General features: G+C 39.0%; 1 protein-coding gene across 2 annotated transcripts; it reads left to right on the top strand.

Moving 5' to 3' along the window:
* The first annotated feature begins 9,599 nt into the window (after positions 1 to 9,599).
* LOC111603526 lies at positions 9,600 to 11,510 on the top strand. Of its 2 annotated transcripts, none has more exons than XM_023321158.2 (2): positions 9,600 to 10,120; positions 10,175 to 11,510. In XM_023321158.2, exons 1-2 carry the CDS (start codon positions 9,730 to 9,732, stop codon positions 11,230 to 11,232), a joined length of 1,449 nt encoding a protein of 482 aa, XP_023176926.2. In that variant the 5' UTR covers positions 9,600 to 9,729; the 3' UTR covers positions 11,233 to 11,510. The 2 variants fall into 2 exon arrangements, with proteins under 2 accessions (XP_023176926.2, XP_023176927.2); XM_023321159.2 differs by having other exon boundaries at positions 9,601 to 10,120; positions 10,178 to 11,509.
* The last annotated feature ends 1,381 nt before the right edge of the window (positions 11,511 to 12,891 follow it).

The following is a 12,891-nucleotide window of genomic DNA, read 5'->3' as shown; positions in this document are numbered from 1 at the left end:
ATAGATATAGATATAGATATAGATATAGATATAGATATAGATATAGATATAGATATAGATATAGATATAGATATAGATATAGATATAGATATAGATATAGATATAGATATAGATATAGATATAGATATAGATATAGATATAGATATAGATATAGATATAGATATAGATGTAGATATAGATATAGATATAGATATAGATATAGATATAGATATAGATATAGATATAGATATAGATATAGATATAGATATAGATATATAGATATAGATATAGATATAGATATAGATATAGATATAGATATAGATATAGATATAGATATAGATATAGATATAGATATAGATATAGATATAGATATAGATATAGATATAGATATAGATATAGATATAGATATAGATATAGATATAGATATATAGATATAGATATAGATATAGATATAGATATAGATATAGATATAGATATAGATATAGATATAGATATAGATATAGATATAGATATAGATATAGATATAGATATAGATATAGATATAGATATAGATATAGATATAGATATAGATATAGATATAGATATAGATATAGATATAGATATAGATATAGATATAGATATAGATATAGATATAATAGCTATAGAAATAGATCAACTGACAAAGCCGTAAAATGTTTAAAGTTAATTAAACTGGGAATCGCAAAATCAAAGAGCGCGCATCAGCGCACAAAGACTGCAGCAAAAGTTGCATGAACAATTTTAAGGCAAAAAGTTAACCCACACACAGACAGCCAGACATAGACATGAGCACGTACACACACACACATAAAAAGAGACATCGATGCGGCTGTTAAATTTTCCAAACCTTTAGGTTTTTTTGCGCGTTACTGATATGTGAGCTATCCACACACACACACACACATACACCGACTTTCTAAACTACTTAAAATATTTTGTTGAAGCTCAGCAGAAGCAAAAGCAATGAAAGCCCAAAAGTTAAGCCGCGCTCTCTTCACTCCCGCTCAATCGCCCCACGCGCTGCTGTCGAACGGCGCTTCAAACGATTTTCAAGCGATTTTCCAAAAAGTGAGCAAACGAGTGTATCGCTTTCATATGCCAACAACAACACACACATATCCGTATATATATATGTGATATAGTGATATACATATATGCATGTATCTTTCACTTTCCTGCATGTGGCAATGAACCGTAAAACCGTAAAATGTTATGTTCTGAAAATCTGAAATTTTTAGCGCGCTTCAAAGCGTTGCTCAGTCCGTCGTGGCCATGTTACCCGACTCCTGATGCCACCTCCTGCTGCTGATGCTGCGGCTGCCGCAACTGCTGCTGCTGCTGTTGCTGCTACCGTTGCTGCCTGCCAATAATGTGCCAGTGCCTGTGGCATCCACAGACGAGCGTTGCCTAGGTAGCTAGTGCCCTACCCGAAGAGTGGCTGGGATTTATGCTGCTGTATGATGAAGTCTCGCTCTTTCACACTCTCGCTGCACTTGCTCGATTGAAAACTAATGAAATTCCACCTATCTATGTATATAAAGTTAGCCATATTATCTGTCTATTTTCATTTTCATTTTCATTTTTATTTGCAATAATTAAAATTAACATAATAACATTTCCTATTGTATCCTTTTCTGATTGGCCATAGAATTTTGAAGATATTTGAAGGAATTTCTTTAAATATATGAATTATATGGCTAGAGAGATAGTTTTATTAAATTATAGACTTTGAAAAATATTTATAAAAGTCATTTTCTTTCATTCCCGTGCATTCCAGAGGCAACTGTGTTAAACATATTTTGTGATTCACATCGCATTCTTTTCCTGCTATTGATTTGTCAGTTAATCAGCACCAAAGTTTAACTAGCTTTCTTCAATGTGTTATACAAACTTATTAAGCTCATCTACGTATACATAAGTTCATCTTTAAAAGTGCTGAAAATTCTGTTCTTTGTTTTTCATTTTCATTTATGCTTAGATTAGCTTTCATAATTCTCAGTCTTCAATCAGTAAGTCAATTAGAGCAAAAAGTTGCTTATATTAAATTAAAATATCATTTTAAATCTGTTTCTTTACTCCAACTTATCCATGTGTGCAACGTGTTTCTCTGTCTCAACTTCTTTTCAGCTTCACTTTTGCCTGCTCGTGCGGCTTTCAGGCATTTAAGGTCAGCCTGTTTGCAGCTCAATGCAGGTTGAAACCCTTTGGTTTATGGGCTGAACAAAACACATGCCCAGCTCTCCAACTTTACTGTTTTCTTTAGCCTAGAGCGGCGGCATGCAAAGCATTTGGTCATGCAATTTAGGTCTTATCTTTGCTGTATTACCTTAGCCGCTCACGTGTCTCGGGTTCAATGGACTCGCAAGTTCTGCACATGAAGTTTATTTTTTGAAAAACAGAAATGCTGTGGCTATTGGTAGACGAAGCACTTAGGCCTTATGAATTCATAATTCAACGATTGAAAGATATTTGAAATGAGTAGGAATTTTAACTTAAAGATGGACGCAGAGGCAGAATCGTATGGCGGACGCAGGTCGTGGTCGAGGCAGCCAAATGCACTCGAACGCAAATCCCTTTGAGTGGAAGGAAACGAAGCGAACCGCAGGGCAAGTTAGTTGGTTGCTTGCGTTCGCCTCGCCAACTTTCAGAAAGCAACAGCCAGCACTTAATTTACGAATAAACGCGCATAATTTTATATCTATACAAGTCTTTCAGCTAACACCAACACCAGCAGCAGAGGCAGCGGCAGCGGCAGCGGGAACGGCGTTGTCTAAGTTTTTGGCATATGAAAAGGTTGCCAACGTGGCGCGTTATAATAATTTTTCAAACGCATGTGTATGCGTGCGTGTGTGTGTATGTGGGTAGTTGAAAAGTTTTTAACCAATGTCTACTTGTGGCAGCCGCACAAAACTCCTCAAGGTGTGCCTGGCACGCAGCCCCGCCTGTCTGTCTGCTGGTCTCTTTTGTGAAACTTCGTCTGTATGCTAAAAACTTAAGCTAAACTGGTCGCACACACACATATCTACTTAGCTGCACCTGCACGCATGCGAAACCCTTTCGCATGTGCAAAAAGTTTTTGGCAAAGTTTTCCGTACCAAAAATTGTTGATGATGAAAATGCGCGCGAGGCGAAAGCCAAAAAGGAGCTGAGGGATATGAAGGCGGGCGGGGCTTACGCGTTGAACCGCAGCCAAGTAAAACGCGAAAAGCACAACTAACAACAGCAACAACAACAGCAACAAAGAGTGCCACAAATCAAGCAACAACAGCGTTAATAGCTTGAATACAAAACGCAAAAAAAACAAAGCAGCGAGAGAGAAATGCATAATAAAAGTGTGGCTAACAGTCGCATACTCTAAATGCCTGATTATAACTGAATTAATGCTTAATTAAGGCAGAATACAAAAAGCAAATATAAGTATGTATATAGAGTGCAAGCATTCTGAGTGTGCTTATGCCACTCTCAGTTTATTAATTATTTTTAATTTCATTTCGTTTTCTTGCTTGGCCATGACATCTTTGTGCGTGGACACACTTACTCTTGAAAGGAAAAGCCGGCTTTAATTGTTGCTTGTATGCGGTTTGCTTGTTTATAAATAATCGCTTCAATTTCCAATTTAAAATCATGAACTTTTGCGGTCAGGCAAGTTGCAAGAAACTTAAGTCTCAACCTTGATTTTCAACTATATTAGGAAATTTAGGAAATTTAAGCTTCGTTATGATGCGAAAGCAGCTCGAAAGTTACATTTTTGTTTTGAATTTTTAAAAATAATAAATAAATATTTTATAAATAAAAAATATTAATGAATCTTAGAAATATTTATAAATATTATTTATATTGATTAGCTTTTATTTTAAATTAATAAAAAAAAGTTTATAAATACATTTCAAACACATAAATATTTATATTCTATTTTTAGTATAAATATTAAAAATTGTTATAAATGAGTTTACAAATTATAAAAAGTTTTTATACAAATTAAAAAAGATTGGAAAGAGAAGCCTAAATATTTTATTTTAAAATTTTTAACATATTTAAAATTTTTTTTTTTAATATATGTATAAATATATTTATTTTAATTATTTGACATAGAAAGCGTACATATAATTATTTAAAATTTGAAAAAAAGTATTTATAAATTTCAAATATATTTATAAATAGTTTTTGAGCTCCTTACATTTATTTAAGAAAATAATAATTAAAGAAATTATAAATATAGTAAAAATTGTTAGATATTTATATTTCTATTATTCGAAGCAAAATAAAGTAGTTTTTATGATTTTTATAATATTTAATAACATATTTGTAATTTTAACGTGAACTCTCTTCAGCTTGCAGAGCATTTACAGTTCGTTGTTAGCCAAGCTAGATCTAAATAAAACTTGACTTAGTTGCACAGGAGTGCGCTTCGTTCGCTTTTGTGGTGCTGTGTTGTGCTTTGGGTTTTATTCCGTGGGTTTTTGCCTTGCCACGCCAGTTGGTGGCTAAAGTTCCCTGCGGAACAGAGTCACATACACGTTTTTGATACTTGACTGATAGACTTGTTGGATGTGCTGACAGCTTTGGTCGCGCTGCGAGAGTAGCTAAGACCCAGACTCAAACCAGCAGCCATCAGCCACCGCGCTGGCAACTGGCAGCTGCTCCAGTTAGCTATGGTAGAGTGGTTTATGCCACATAGTCGTATCAATTTCAATTTGATTGTATCCATCAGTCAATTAAAATCATTATGCAAAGCACACATAAACCAGCTGACGTGCACATACCGTGTGCGTGTGGGGCAAGTAGTGGTGCAGGCTGAGCCACCAGACCGAGCAATCAGACAGCTGTCAACGGTGACAGCGGTGCTGCGAGCCACGATTAAAATGGCCAAGACAAAAAATCAGAGAGAAAGACTCGTTGGACATGTGTCAAGCACAGCAAGAGGAGCAACAGCAAAAGCAAGAGGAACAACTGTTGCTGATGGGACAAGCGACAAGCGACAAGCGACAAGCGACGTTAATTTCAACGTCAATTAGATGATGTTTACTGCATTTGCAACAAATTGACAAACTCAACTCGAGCTCTGCTCCTTACTGCTTTGCTTCTCATGTTCAGCAAATGAAAATCTAAAGCAAGAAAGCCAAAGCAAGGGAAGTTCCTGTTGGCTGGTTACTTGGTTTGCGGCTATGTTCAATGCTGTTGACATTATCAAAAGTTGTGGGCAACCTAAGCTAAAAAGAAGGTAGTAGCAAATAAATAAGTTAGAAATCAAGCGAGTCATGACCAAAAACCAAAAAAAGAAAGTAGGAAAAAGGATATCAGAACAACGCTAACCGGAGGGAAGTTAACATTGAAAAGGATTACAGCAGTCGCACTCTGCTGCTCAGCTGTGCTTTCGATGTGTTGCCCTTGGGTTCCGCATCGTTGGCCCTCGTTTTCATGATAATTTGTACTTTTTTTTGGCTTTTGCGGACAGGTAGAAAGTCAAAGATTTGTTGTTCTGGCTGTGTCTTTTGCTTTTTAACTTTTGTTTCTTACCCTTTGCTTTCAGCAGTTGGCAAATTGAAATTTGCATTTTGATTAGCTAGGCAGCTGGCAGCGCAACTGCCGCTAAATATGTGAAGCACTCGCAACTGCTCTTCCATTTGCATTTCCGAGCACAAAACTAAGCGTCTTGTGTGTGTGGGTGTCTATAATGACTTAATAATCCTTGGCACAAAGTCCTTTTGCAAATTATGACATTTACGTACTAATTTCCTTCCTAAATGCGTTTCGGCGACAATGAGGCGAACGTAAAGGCTCTCAGAGCCTCTTCGGTCTGCCCTCGACTTCATCTGACGGGCATAAGTTGTTAACTTAAGCTTTTTCACCACACACACACATGAAGTTTTGGTCTGCTGTGTGTGTGTGTGTGGAAGTCCAGGCGGAAGGAAATGAGAACATTTTAAGTGAACTAGATTTTTGGTCTGTTTGTTGGCTTTGTTTGCGTTTGCCTGCCTGCCTGCCTGCTGCAGCGCCATTAAAAACAGTTATGAACACATGTACAGGTGCATGTTTGTGCAGCCAGGTGCTCGATTTCTGTTTGCGGCCTGTGCGCCTAGGTTACGTATACGCCGCATACGCCGCGCCATAAGCAGTCAGACAGCAGATACCTCAAAAGGGCCAGAAATAACTTTGACTGGGTCTGCCCACTGACGGACGTGCAGGCAGGCTCCTGCAAGGATTAACCTTGCGACTATGCGCTGCGGTGTGCCCAAAAACCGTTTGCCAAAGCCAGAAGAGCTAAGCTCGTAAAATGCAGCTGCTCTGCAAAAGGCCAGGCTTATTAACTGAAGCAGGAAGTGCCCCAGACATATATATATATATATATATATATATATATATATATATATATATATATATATATATATATATATATATATATATATATATATATATATGCATATTCATTTTTTAAGTGTTTGGCGTCCTTAAAAGTTATTTAAATTTTGGGCATATAAATCAGAATTGGCTTAGTTACTGGCCAGCGTCAGATATATGTATCTGAGCTGCTTTTACATTACGCAACATTTAACAGAGCAGCTGCTCTGCATAATTTATTGGCTATGCGAAGGGTATTGAAGTGCAAATATTTGCTTAGCCTCCAATTAGCCAGGCCAACCAGTTATTAAAGTGCCTCAATGGCCCAGCTAATGATTATATAGGGTATACCCTGTAAAAACATTTGAGCAAAGGTCATGAATGTAAGCTTGCGTAACCGAACTATCTTCCTCCCTTAATACACTTCATATAAGCGTACTGTTTCTGAAACACAGGGTATCAGCTCGTCCATCAGCTTTGGTTTTGTGCGTGTGTTTTATGTGTGAGCTGCGTATTTACAAATTTATTTGCTTTTATCTACTGTGCGGCTGTGTTTTGCTCATTAATTTAGCAATTTGTATGCAAAATGCACACACGCACACCCAGCCCCTTGACGCTGCCACGCCCCCTAAACAATCGCCTTTGCTGACTGTCGCTGGCATTGTCTGTTGTAATTAGAATCGTGTTAATGAATTTCATTTGTTTGCCTGCCTGCCGGCCTGTCAACGTGTTCATTTCTTTACTTTTTTTGTGATTTGCACTTTCGCCTACGTTGTACGCGGCGTATGCGTAATAATTTTTATTTATTTATTTTTTAGCGCCGCACAGAAGCATATCTTTTGTTGTCCGGCGCCTGGGCAAGTGATAGTTATTTAAATTTTAATTACTTATAGGCCACAAAAAAGAGTTTTTGAATGCATTTAAATTGTGCATTCAAATGCGAAATTAAATTTGTTTCTCTTTTTTTACTATTTTCTCTGCCTTTTTTATTTGATTTTTGCATTAATTTTATTTTGTATTTTTTGCACTGTTTGTCCTTGGCAATTAATTGTTTAATTTGGTTATTTATAAATTAATGATGTGTTTTTCATATGTCAATGCACATTTGCATTCGGCTTAATTTTTCTCTTCTATATATGTGTTGTTGTTGTGTTTCTTTAATTTGGTTTTAAATTACAAATATCGTTAAGCATTCATTCCAATTATGCAGATAAGCGCAAATGTAATGAAAGTTGAACAAGCGGATTAATGCCAAAGCGAAAAAGCGAAAAAGGTGGCTTAAAGTCAATTTAATGAGTTATAAAATGCGTTAGTCCATGACAGTTAGTGCCAATTTGATTGGACATCAATGAGCCACACAAAGAACGCTCCATTAAGCCGCTCAGCTGCACAGCGACTGTATTTAATTGCTAATTATTTGATACACTTTATGCGAATCAAGCGGGCATTAACAAACCTAGGGATAGCATTATCCACATAATAACATTAAATATATTTCATATATAGCTTAGTCATTAGAGGATTACAGAAGAATCTTTCTGGCTACGAATCATAACTTATAAAAAGTTGGAAAAGATCGGAATTTGTTTAATTTGTATTTTGCTGCTGAGCAACAAGCGATTTTAATTAAGATTTTATATTAAATTGAAAGTTATTATATAATAAAAATATTTAATCATTTATATTTTTTTGTGGTTATTTAATATTAATATAGATATTTCTGTCTATTGCTCTACATATATATTAGTTTTAAAAATTTATTACATTTTTTAAATTTTAAATAAATTTTTTGGATGTTTTGTAGTATGACTATAATATTCAAAAAAATAATATAATTAACCAAAATTAAAAATATTAAATATATTATTTGATTATATTTTATTTATGTTTTATCATGATTTTTATCGTCAAAATTATTATTATAATATTTTTACAATAACAAGTATATATAAAAAAAGTATTGAAAAAAAAAACAAACTAAAAACTTAATGTAAAATTTAAGATATTTTAAATAAGCTAACAAAAGTATTATATTCAAGCTAAATTCCATTTCATTTTTGCCAACATTCAACTATGTTCTCTCAAATATTTGCAGGTATATAAATACATTTATAAATAAAAAATAATTATTTTATATACATTTTATTGACATCAATTTATCACAAAATTCGATAAAAAATATGGATTTCATGTGTTTTCATAGATCAAATTGCGTTTGCAAAACGCCCGACACCTGACACAGCTCGGCAATTTGCTGCGATTGGAATTGCAAGTGGTTCGTCTTCAGTATGATACATTGCACAATTGCTCAATAGATGCTTTGCCCCGTTGCCAAAAAGGGGTAAGAGCAGGGCAGCCCAGACCAGTAATTACGTTTAACTGCACCTGCAAAATGATATGAAAAGAACGAACTGCGAGCTGCGAGCAGAACAAACAGCATGTGGCTCACATGACGATAACGACCGGGATAAGCAGGATACGGAACATTACGAAGGGGGCGAGCAGAGTGTTGGATAGGGCGTAAGGGTACGAACCCCTGCAGTGACGGTGCTGCAGCTCAGCTCAGCTCAGCTCAGTGCTTGCCCCATTGTTTGTTTGTTTGTTTTTACAGCTGTGATTGAGGTGAAATTGCATATTTCTGTGCGCTTCTTTCATTTCATTTCATTGCATTTCATTTTGCGCAGCTCCAGACGCTTGCATGTGTGTGAGGGTGTGTGTGTGTGTGTGTGTGTGAGCCAGCATGTTCCCATAATAATAGCTAACGTTTTATTGAATGTCGTTACCGCTGCTCCCCATCTTCAAGCTGACTGCACTTGACCGAGTTGCTCACTTGCCTTCTCCACCCACGTTTATTGTGCAAATACTCGTAAATGTCAGCTAAGGAAAACTCTCTACAATGGCTACCAATTGCAAACTAGGCAAATTGTTTGCTTACTTTCTGTAATATAAATACAAAAGTTTAAAGCCCAAGAGCTGCTGAAGCCATACAGATTGCCAAGCCGTAGATGTGGCTAAGGCGAGGGTCACATAAACAGTCGATAATATGTGCAGCAAGTAACCTGTAGTTCGATAGCCACTAACAACATCTCCAGCCTTTATCGAATCTGTAAGAGTTTGACTTTTAATTCTGGCTAAAGAGGCTCTGCTAAGTCGAGGGCATCTGCTAGTCAATCACTCCCCAACTATGCTTCTCACTCTCGAAATTTGCGTTTGCTTGTCAGCAGGCCTGAGCATAGCTGTCAGACAACAGCTGTTATGTGTATATACTTGTATATTATTATCGAAGCAGTCAACAGACTGTGGCTTTCAGACTCAATTTTATATTAAGCTAAACTAAGCTACCCAGTTAAGTATCGACATCGAGCGTGTTTAACTTCACTTCACGGCCAAAGCATGCACAACTTGATCAAGAGTCGCGCCGTCTTTGAGATATTGAAGAAGCCGTTGCCGGAGCTATTGCGCTTCTACAGGGATAGCGACAGCGATAGCGAATGCGAAGGGAGTTCCACAGATGTTGCATCATGCTCCTCAGAGGCAACCACTGCGACCATCTCGGCAGCGGAGGCAGCAGCAGAAACAGCCGAGGCAGAGGCTGCCGCCAAGCTTAATATCAATGCGAGTGTGTTTGTGCCGCGCTTGAAAGATGCCGAAGACTTGCGCCTCGTCGACCTGAAGCGCCAATTCGAGGCATTGGACGTGCGCAAGCCGCTGGCGCAGCCCAAGTTATTGCTGCCCTGGAAGGGCTTCCCCAAGCCCCAACATATCGAGCGAGCCAACAAACCGCGTAAGTATCTGCAAGCATAGCCGACAAACCAATGTATCCATTCGAAAATCTCAGCAGTTCAATGCAAAGAGCTGAAGGCTGCAGTCACTAGTGATGAGAGCAAGGAGGAGTCACCACGCCCTCTGCGTGCCATGTCGGACAAGGAGTCAACGTGCTCGTCGTCCTCCTCGCTGTCCAGCAGCCGCAAAAAACATCTGAAGGAGCGATCACTCATGAAGTCTGTGCCCGATGACAAGCGACGCGAGCAGGAGCGCAAGGTGGCCCTGGAAGCTCTCAAGCTAGTTGAACAGCGACGCATGCGCGAACCAAATGAAGAGCCACAGATCATTGTTCATCTGACGCGTTTGCCCGTCGACTTCACCGCGGAGGAGCGTGTGCGCGTAAACCGACTGCGCATTATCAAACGGGAGCACATCGAGAGCGTGTTGCGCGAAATGCGCGACGAGCGAGAGTTGAAGCAGCAAAAGGCCGAGGGTATACAGCCAACTAGTCGCTACATATGCCTGCAGCGTGGAACACAACCTGAAGCTCAGCCCGAGCAGCAGCCGCAGCAGCAGGCGTCGCCGCAGCCGTTGGGTAGCTCCCAGCCGAAACGCTACATACCCACAGTCAAGCAATGGGACGAGCGCTGCAAGGCCAAGGCCAACGAGGCAGCTGCCGGTGCCAACAAGGAGAACAATATGTCTGGCAAGACAGCGAACAAATCGGAGGAATATGCTAATACACAGCGAGCCATGGGACCCTCCAGTCAGGGCAACATCATGGCCAGCAAATCGCCGCAGCAGAGCGGAGGCAAGGATCGGGAGCTGTTCGTGCCGCGCTACTGGCCACCGGCTCCTCTGGTGGTCAAGGGCGAGATCCGCCGTGGCAATCTGACCCATGCCCGCAATATAACACGCGCCTTTGCCAATTGCGGCCTGCTGCCCACTCCATCTACAGCCTGGGAGCTTGAGAACGGCAAGGACGACTACGAGCTGATGCCACACGCGCCGTCGCGGTCTATGAAACGCTATGCCATGGACCAGCTGCTAAAGCTGGAGCCGCAGCCACACAAACTGGAGAAACCAAACATTGCTGAGGCCCTGTTAAAGCTTGGTTTTATGTGCGAATAGCTGCTATGGGAGAGCCAAGCGAAAGCCGTTTTGAGCCATTGCATTCGACTCGACGACAGCAACAACAACTCCTCTCACGCCCTCAATGTCTCTGTTTAGTTCTATGTGTATTCAGTTTGTTTGTTCATGTTCTTGTTATCTCAATTCGTTGCATTTCCTCAATGAGCTCTCGCTATCAGCCCAATGTGTTTTATATCTTCAATAACGAGCATCTAGGGGAATTGCAACTCAATTATGGTTAATAAAACAGCAAACTCAAATAAGATTTGGCTTGGCTTTAACGGAAAACTTGACTAGAATTAATTGAAGATTACATTGTTAATTATAATTAGAAATTAAATTAAGTTTTTTTTTTGCTCAAAGAAACGTCAAACTAGCTATCGCAACTTGATATGGAAGGACACTCCAACTTGTCCCGGCCAACAGGATGTGTACATTTGCAGTGCTTTTAAAAGGATTCATTAAATTGACGTCGTAGCAGTTGATGCATCTGAGCCACTCAGCCAGACCGGCCAGCTTGACGGAAACGGAAGCGCTGGCTGGGCGGGTGCCAAAGGACCGGCCATAACTTAAAAGGCGACCGGCAGTGGCTCCTCGTGGATGGCCAACAATTAACAGCATAAATTTAAATATGCAATTAACGAAACAGCTTGAGGCTGCAAAAAAAAATAAAAAAGAAGCCAAATAAAGTGCCAGAGCAGCAGCTACAATGGAGCATGCAGCAACTGCGGCTGTGCTGACTAGCCGATACCCTGTAGCACAGCTGACTTGATATTATCTATGGAAGAGTGTTTGAATTTAATATATTTATTTTTGCACTATGATATAGCAATTTGACTTTAGCTAGTCTAGAGAAGTCACGAAACAGTTTCATGTGAAATATATCTGCAAAAATGTGTTTCAGTTTAAGTTTCTCTATTTTCTACTATATACCCCATATCATTTTTGAATATCCTTACTAAAGGGTGACCAATTAGCAGCAATAGGCAAGGATGTTGCTTTAAAACAAAAACAGCTTGAAATATTACTTTGCTTGTGGCTGTCTTTTGCAGCTACATCCATGCCATTATGTATGGTGTCCAAGCACATGGCCCAACGGAGCTACTTGTGGTTTTTATTCCATGGGGAGTAGAAGAGTAAGACACGACTTTGAAGTAATGCTCTATAGTTTTTTAGGCTGGCATAAGAGCAGAGCTGATTTTGAGTGGAGAGAGTGCTTGCTCATGTGAATTTATAGAGCACTGGCTTAACATATGGTATAGAACATCTGTTTGAGCTTAAGCGATCTATGCTGATCTCAGTTGAGTGAGAGTCAGTGATCTATGCTGAACTGTTTGTCACTCTTTAATTAAAGTTCTTGTATAAAACTTTTTTCAATTGCCATTATATCCCACAGAGTAGGGCGCAAGTGTTTCTTCGTGTGTTGCTATACTCGATCATATTGACGTTGGGCTATGATCATTAATTGCTCAATGCTCGCTTGTCAACTAGACTGACGACAACAGCAACTGGCTATTAAAACGTTGTTCATGCTTAACACCTCTCAAATTCTTGTCTTGGCTTAGTTGAAAAGACATTTAATTACTTCCCTGATAAGTGTTCATTCTCAGCTGGCTGCCTTTCCTACTACAGATCAGCCACATGACGATCAAATGGCAA

Source organism: Drosophila hydei, unplaced genomic scaffold (genome assembly GCF_003285905.1).
Source record: "Drosophila hydei strain 15085-1641.00,03,60 unplaced genomic scaffold, DhydRS2 tig00000172-arrow-pilon, whole genome shotgun sequence".
Classification (NCBI taxonomy): domain Eukaryota; kingdom Metazoa; phylum Arthropoda; class Insecta; order Diptera; family Drosophilidae; genus Drosophila; species Drosophila hydei.
This window is presented reverse-complemented; position numbering and strand designations above follow the sequence as displayed.

Coding starts and splice junctions, on each gene's coding strand:
- LOC111603526 (XM_023321158.2), top strand. CDS start 9,730: ATGCACAACTTGATCAAGAGTCGCGCCGTCTTTGAGATATTGAAGAAG. Junction 10,121..10,174: donor CGAGCGAGCCAACAAACCGC/GTAAGTATCTGC, acceptor CGAAAATCTCAG/CAGTTCAATGCAAAGAGCTG.